This window comes from Raphanus sativus, chromosome 7 (genome assembly GCF_000801105.2).
Source record: "Raphanus sativus cultivar WK10039 chromosome 7, ASM80110v3, whole genome shotgun sequence".
Taxonomy (NCBI): Eukaryota; Viridiplantae; Streptophyta; class Magnoliopsida; order Brassicales; family Brassicaceae; genus Raphanus; species Raphanus sativus.
This window is the reverse complement of record NC_079517.1, coordinates 23,553,314-23,561,375: the sequence shown is the minus strand read 5'-3', so window position 1 is coordinate 23,561,375 and position 8,062 is coordinate 23,553,314. Positions and strand designations below refer to the sequence as shown.

General features: G+C 45.2%; 1 protein-coding gene across 1 annotated transcript; it reads left to right on the top strand.

The window, feature by feature from the left end:
* Nucleotides 1-786: 786 nt before the first annotated feature.
* Nucleotides 787-1,461, top strand: LOC108816565 (defensin-like protein 37). Its single transcript, XM_018589132.2, has 2 exons — nt 787-1,003; nt 1,101-1,461. Exons 1-2 carry the CDS (start codon nt 946-948, stop codon nt 1,325-1,327), a joined length of 285 nt encoding a protein of 94 aa, XP_018444634.1. The 5' UTR covers nt 787-945; the 3' UTR covers nt 1,328-1,461.
* The last annotated feature ends 6,601 nt before the right edge of the window (nt 1,462-8,062 follow it).

Here is an 8,062-nt window from a genome sequence, read left to right as displayed (position 1 = left end):
TTTATTAACCCTGCTATTATTACATGATCATTTTCATTGTTTTGGCCTCATTTATAGGTTATCGCAGATCACTTTCCGATAGGTTTTGTTATTATTACATAATCTTTTTCGTGCTTTGACCTCATTAGTACGTTATCGCGAATAACTTTCTGAGAAGTTAGCCGTTCTTCTACTACTCCCGCTCAAACACGCTTAACTATGAAATTTTAAATGAATGGTTGACCGAAAAAGTAAGTCGATTTTGATGACATAGATAGCCAAATCAATTATCTTAAAACTTTCCACATATACCAGAGATCAGGATGTTATAGTTCAACCCCCATTCACTAAGCGCAATGCCCCCATTACGCACCCTGACTGGTCTCAAACACTTCTCTGGTGAAAACTGAGATGGCTAACGAGCTCTCATACCATTTTTAGTGCTCTGACAACCCACGGTTAATGGGTCATCTACGTCTGTTCTCTTGTGTGGGATCCATCCCGTCTGATGGACGATGCATTAATTTTTCTAAAAGCTGGAAATCATTGTTTAGTAACCCAACAATCACCACATGACATTTCTCCGTGTTTTAGCCTCACTCGCACAATATTGTGAATCATTTCTCGACAACTCATCAGTTTTTCGACTACTCTAGCCCAAATACACTTAATTCTGGAGTTTTAAATGGATGGTTGACCAAAAAATAAATCGAGTTTGATGATATTATTAATCAAATCATTTCTTTTAAATCATTTTTCACTTATAATAGAAATCAGGATGTTATAAATATATCACTCTGCACTAGCACTAATATGCGTCAAAATTATTTGGTAGAAAAAGAAAGACAAAGTTAGGTTTATATATCTTCATAAAGTAATCCAGGGAGTTCCACCCTATAATAAGAGAATTAAGATCATATTCAGAGGCAAACTAAAGAGTGCAGAGGGGACTTTTCTAAGCCAAGAATGGCCGTTAAGCTCATTTACCTCTTTCTTGTCGTTTACATTGTTCTTCTTATATCAGGTATTTATATCTGTATGATCCATTGATTACTATTTCCTAACGCTTAAAATCTTGTTTTTCTTGGAGAAATAAAAAAGTTTTTGATATGATCATACAGTTGGGAGCGATACTAATGCTGACCTGAATATGGCCACAAAGGTAGCTACCACAGGAGGACGGAATGGGAAAACTGGTCGGTCCGAATGGCTATACGTGGCAGGAGAATGTGCAAAATTGCCACATTGCAACAAATATTGCGTTTCCAACGGGTTTCGTCTTGGTGGGTTTTGTAAGAAAGTGTCCCCTCAAGCTTCTTCTATTTCTTGTGTTTGTAAATACACCTAACTTAACATCAAGTTTCTTTTCTTTTTCTGTTGTTGTTGAGAGAAACAATAAAAGTGTTGTTGACAAGCTAAGCCTTGTCGGTTCATTCTATGTATGTTTTTATGGTTTGGAACTTGTAACTTTTAAGTCGGTTAGTGCTTTGTGATTTAATAACTTCGGTTTTAGAAAATAAGATCCTAATATAGCCTATAACAATAAAAGAGCCAGTATCCTTACAAATATGATCTCATACAATGAAACGTTGAACTGGTTGTAATTATAGAGATGTGAGGCATGTGACAGTGCGTAACATTGTTTAAGTGACTCAATTGGTATGGACTAGTAGTGGGTTAGCGGACATGAGAGCTTACACCAACTACTTACTGCTTCTTTTTCTCTCAGAAGTTGAGAAAATAATTAACTTATTTAAGAACAATATACATGGCTTTTCGGGGTAATTATCTTATGTACTCATCAATTTATTTATCGGTAGAATAGTTGTGGGAACCAAATTCACACTGTCGATTTTAATGAATAAATTACAGAGGAAGGCCAAGATAACCCGACTTTCCCTGATGATCCGGATTCTCTGCGTGACCACACGAAATCGAAAGAGTAAACAGATAACGAAAAGTAAATAGAAAATTGTTCGATGGCGTTTTATTAATCGAATGATATGAATACAAGATTTCTCCGAAAAGAGAAGAAATATGCTACGATAGAAAAGATTGAGCTACAGGCAGCAAAACGTCCTAAACCTTGCCTCGCTAGTCTAACCACCTAAACACTAAATTCTCTAAGCTAACATGAATTCTCTAAGTCTAAAATCCCGGATCCCTTTTTCTTCTCCTCTAGCCCTCCTTATATACATGTCTAGGTCGGTGGCCTTTCTACTCTTTCGTTTTTGGGCCCAAGGAATATTCTATTTTTCGTCGATCTTCATAATTATCTTCGAAATTTTACATTTATCTTTGGAAACTTGACATTTATCCTATTTTCGGGAAATAGAATAAACCTTCATAGTTTTGTTGGGCCTGAATCCTTAAAATCGTAAGTGAATCCGTGGGCACGTTTCAGGCCCTTGAACATTTATACGATTTTTCGGAAAGATTGTCTTTCTCGTAAAATAAATCGTACAGCCAAAAGAATCGATGTTCAAGTCGATCGTTTTTGTTTTACACGACATATTTTACGAGAAACCCAACCTTCTCAGTTTTAGTCGTAAAACTTTGACGATAACTCCAATCGAGACGAACCGGGAGACACTAGGTCCGTAGCAGGGACGACACAACCATATAAAAGACACGGGAATTGATCTAAGTTGGACAGGCCAGAATTAGGTTGAGCTCGCCGGGCGAGTACTCCCGTGCCGTGGTTGGACTCGCCGTCGCCTGGAACCGCGTCATGGTTGGGCTCGCCGGCGCCTGGAACCGCCGTGGTTGCGCTCGCTCAGCGCCTCGAACCGCATCTCGGTTAAGCTCGCCCGGCGCATGGAACCGCATCTCGGTTGAGCTCGCCCAGCGCCTGGAACCGTGTCTCGGTTGAGCTCGCCGGCGCCCGGAACCGCGTCTCGGTTGAGCTCGCCGGCGCCCGGAACCGCGCCATGGTTGGGCTCGCCGGCGCCCGGAACCACGCCATGGTTGGGCTCGCCGGCGCCCAGAACCGTGTCCCGGTTGGGCTCGTCGGCGCCCAGAACCATGTCATGGTTGGGGTCGCCGGCGCCCAGAACCGTGTCATGGTGGGGCTCGCCGGAGCCAGGAACCGTATCTTTGTAGGGCTCGCCTGTTCGCTTCCGATTTTTCTTTCGGCGAATGTTTTGCGGAAAATTCGTAGACAAGAAATAATCTTAGCCATTTATCGAGATAACCGTTTTTGACCCCAACAATTAGCCCCCCAGCCCTTAAAACTCTGAGACGATTTTGCGGGCGAATGATATGAATTGGAAATCGAAATCTTTGGTTAAGATTATTTTATTGCGGAAATCCACGTCACCCTGACATCCTTATAAGTAGCAGCTCATCACTTCTCATTCTTCACACATCTCTTTCTCTCAACTTCTTCCCCCTTTGTTCTCATAAGCGAAAATGTCTCTCTCTTAAAATGAAAAGAAGGATTCCGATGTTGAGATGGGTGAAGCCAGACAAGCTCCGCCGGCCTCGGCTGTTCACGAAGCCACCCCGTCTTTCGTCGCCGGGTTCCGTTCTTTTAAGGACAAGTTGTCGCGACGTAATGCTGAGAAAGAATCGAATCGGGCCAGAGTCGAAGCACCTAGCATTCCTTCTTCGACCGTGTCTTCGTCCCCAGCCCTTGGTTCTGAGGTTCCACGTGACACTCCCTTGCCCGTGGAAAGAGTCGTTGTTCCCGAGCAGACACTTGACGTCGAGGCTCGTCCCTCAGGTTCCTCTACCGCTCCGATCCTGATCTCCGGTCAGGAGGAAGCGGTGGAATCCATTCCTCCGCCTTCGGAGAAGAAGGAGATCGTTTTGGGACTTCTCGCACCTAGTGCTGTACCGTTTCCTAAGGGCCGCACGAGGACCGGCGCCGCGACCGGGCGGCTAAGAGGAAGAGATGCGCTAAGAGCGAGGACGGCGAGCCTTCAGGATTGTTGTCGCAGCATCGCTCCAAGGTTCGCTTGTAATTTATCCATAACACCTCTATTTCTTTTCTTTTGCGGTGATCCTTACCCTTTCTTTCATGGACAGTTTATGTCGTTGATTGATGGGATGCTCGGTGATTGCGGATCGGAAGTCGTGCGCCTGTCGAAGGAACTGGAGTCGACGCAAGAGGCTTTGAAGAGTACTGAGGCCGTGTTACAGACCGTCGAGAATGCCCACGCTGCCCAGACGTCTCAGCTCGAAATTCGAATCGGTGATCTTGAATGTGACCTCGGGAAAACCGCGAGTTCGTTGATCAAAGTAAAGAAAGAGAAGAAACACAAATCCTCCGAAATCCATCGTCTCTAATAGAAGATTCAGAGTCACGAGGAGATGGGGGCTCGCAAGTCGAACGAGAATGTCGATACCCGTGGTGATTTCTTCGCTCGTCTGACGAGGATGGCCATCTTGTTCGGGTCCCTGATAACTGCCCGTAAGAGGGACATGGACTTGGCGGGACTCGAGGGGAGCCTAAGCGAACTTCAACTGCTCAGAGGCCCCGAGGCCCCATCTTTAGACTCCGAGTAGGCCAGGCTGCTGTCTCACAAGGGAGAGCTGGCGGTTTTTGAAGGGGACTTCGACTCAATTCTCGCTGTCCTGAAGTCCGAGTGTACCCTTTTGCCGGACTCGGAGGGCTCAGAAGATCAGGGCCATGCCATGGCGAGGTTGGCGTGGATGAGGTAGGCAGCGGTGGTGCGACCAAGGGAGGCGATGGCGAGACTGTTCCTGCTTCGGACGAGTTTGGGGACGAATGTGATGCTCCAGGAGCGTCTAGGTTTATCAATCCCTTAAGGGATTTTTATTTTGCCTGTGTTTCGGCCGTTATGAGGCCATGATGTATGTTTTGGGACTGGCTGTTGGTGGCTTTGAATCCCTGCCCTTTTTAGGGCGTTTGTTGAACTTGAGGCTCAATCTATAAAATATTTTGGTTTTTTTGAAGTTTAGAGGGAGAGGATATGAGTTGTCATCTCATTCATAACCCTTTGATGATCACCGTATCCATCGATTGTACAAAGCAAGATTTTTGGCGGTTTACTGATTACCCAAAGGTTTGTGAAACAAATAGACTTAAGTGAAGAGACAAGTTTTGGGATCTCGTATCGGGTATTGATACTATGTCTATGAGATGTCAAGATCCAGCATGGCTGGGTTTAGGGCAAGAACTAGATTTACTCTCGGACTGAGGCTTTGCGATGACAATTCGGTCTTCGTTTTGCATGTTTGCGATTTTAACCTGACTCGTTCCGTTTTCAAATCCGCGAAGTGTTATCGGCTTATATGATTTGTCTGGGTACGAATCGAGCTTCTTCCGTTTAGAAGTGCTAACCAAAATTTCCGATTTTTTGTATAGCGCGCTATGTTATCCTTGTCGGATGTAAGAGAGCTTACCCTTTCAAAGGCGGCTATTGTATGTTTAGGACGTTAGAGTTCGTTTGTTGTGATCAGCAACAACGAATGATACCGTTTTGAAGACGTATGAAGTTTTCATTGAAAATATTTATTCGAGCACGAAGCAACGTCTCGCAGTGCTGTGAATTTATATTTCTTATGCCATAAGGGGATTATGGGCTTTTGGAAGAAATGTTTGCTTAGACCGAAAGTCGTTTTGGGTAGTTTAATCATTTTTGGATGTGATAATCGTTTTGTGGATACTGGATCCGTTGTCGTAGCCGTTTAATAGTTGGCGAATTGTGTTGTCTGCAAAGAGTTTTGAAAATTCAGAGTCTTCGAAAGTTGTGGGAGTATACGAGTATACGCACCCCACTCCCCCCTTTTAATGGGGGGGGGGGATAGCTGAATCCGCCGGTTAGCGAGTTGCCTACGTACCCCTTTTCGGGGATCAAGCCGTCTTGTAGTTCTTTTCTCCACGGTGTGGTTAGTGGTAGTATTTCTTAAGATGCATCGCATTGCAAGTTCTTGGGATTTTTACGTCTTGCATGTTCGCGATTTGATACGAACCTGGTCGGACCACTTTTATGACTTTGTACGGTCCCTCCCAGTTTGCTCCCAGTTTTCCTGCATTTCGTTCGGCAGTGTTTTGGAAGACTTTGCGTAAGACTAGATCGCCTTCTTTGAACCTAGGATGGCGTACGCTCGCGTTATAGTATCTGGCGGCAGCGTGCTGGTAATTTTGGATCCGAATAAGGACCTAGTCGCGGCGTTCATAGATAAGATCGAGATTGTCCAGCAGCATGGCATTGTTTAGATCTTCCCGTTCAGGGAGGAATCTTCCTCGTACACTGGGAAATTCCACTTTCGCCGGAATCATGCGTTCCGTCCCGTAAACGAGGGCGAAAGGAATTTCTCCCGTCACCCATCTCGGGGTGGTTCGATGTGACCAGAGAACCCCTTCGAGTTCTTCTGCCCATCGCCCCTTTTTGGCTTCTAAGCGCTTTTTCAATCCGTCTAGGACGGTTTTTTTATAGTTTCCGCCTGTCCGTTTCATTGCGGATATTTAGGAGTTGACAAGTTAAGTCATATTTTCCATTTCTCGCAGAATGCTTCGAATCGGGTAGAAATAAACTGAGATCCGTTGTCTGTTACGATTTCGTATGGGACCCCATGTCTAGTTATGATATTTTTCCAGACGAAGTTCTCGACTTGTGCGTCTTTGGTACTTGCGTAGGATTCTGCTTCTACCCATTTTGAAAAGAAATCCGTGAGGACTAGGAGGAAATGTTTCTGCTTTGATTTATGTAAAGGTCCGACAATGTCTAGGACCATCGGATGAAAGGATACAGGGAAGAGATGGAGGAGAGGACCTCCACGGGTTGGAGAATCGCCAGAGCGTGCTTTTGGCACTTCTCACATTTCCGCGCGAATTTCTCACAATCTTTGATCATAGTGGCGTTTTATTTTGACTGCGAGATATCTTCCGCTAGAGTGATTTCTGCACTATCTGGAATGGACCTCTTCCATGACTTTTTTCGCCTTTACTCCTTCCGCGCATGTCATGAGAGGGCCGGAAAAAAGCCATTTGTAAATTTCTCCCTCTATCGTGACGTACCGCTCTGCTTGGATTTCACCTTTCGGGCTGCCCATTTCTCAGCGGGTAAAGTTCCACCTACGATATAGGCTCGAATCGGTTCTAACCAAGGGCTGTCGCAGCCGTACTCGGTTTGATCCATATCTTTTTCCAGTTTATTCCGCATCTTCAATCTGCGCCCTTATTAGATTGATGACCACTGGTGGTCCAATGCTCGGGTGTTCTATGAATTCGACGGAAATTATCCTTTTGAGTACTGGATCTAAGCTGGAGGTTAGGGCGGCTAAGGCATCGGCCTGGACGTTTTCCGAACGGGGAATCCTAGTGAGAGCGAACTGGTCGAAGCCACGAGCCATGTCCTAGACGAGGTTCAGGTATGGGTTCATCCTCTCATCCCGTGCTTCGTATTCTACATTGTATTGGTTTGCGACTAGCTGAGAGTCGCAGTAAGTGTGAATTTTGCGGATTTTTAGGCCATGGGCTAGCCGTAAGCCTGCGACGAGTGCTTCGTATTCCGCCTCATTGTTTGATGCATGAAAATCCAATCGGTAGGCGAGGTGAGTCGAATTCTGATCCCAGACCCTTGGTTAGACGACGATCCGTCGACGTGAAGGACTCAAGTCGAATTTGGTTCCTCGTTAGTTATGTCTCCTGCGGGTAATTCTACCAAGAAGTCCGCGAGTACTTGGGATTTCGCGCATGTCCTTGGGCGATATTCGACGTCGTATTCGCTTAATTCGATCGCCCATTCTGCGAGTCTGCCGGACTGGCTTGGACTGTGCAGAATTGTCCGCAGGGGGAACGTGGTGAGAACCACTATGGTATGTGATAGAACCAAAATTTTGATCACTCTTTCGGTATGGTTGATATGAACTCAGATCTGAGGGGATTGATAACTGATGGATCGAGGGGTGATACTAAGGGTTGAGGAATAGCCCAAAGATACTACCAGAGATTTGAAGGTTGTCGGATGGGATGCACCAGTCCAACACAACGAAGTGGTTCGCTTGGAGATGACCTCACCAAGAGAAGTATGAATGTTCTAAGCAAAGAACAATGAGAGAAGACTTAAAATAAGCAAAGGAAAATTTATGTGAATTTTATTAAGGGGATCAT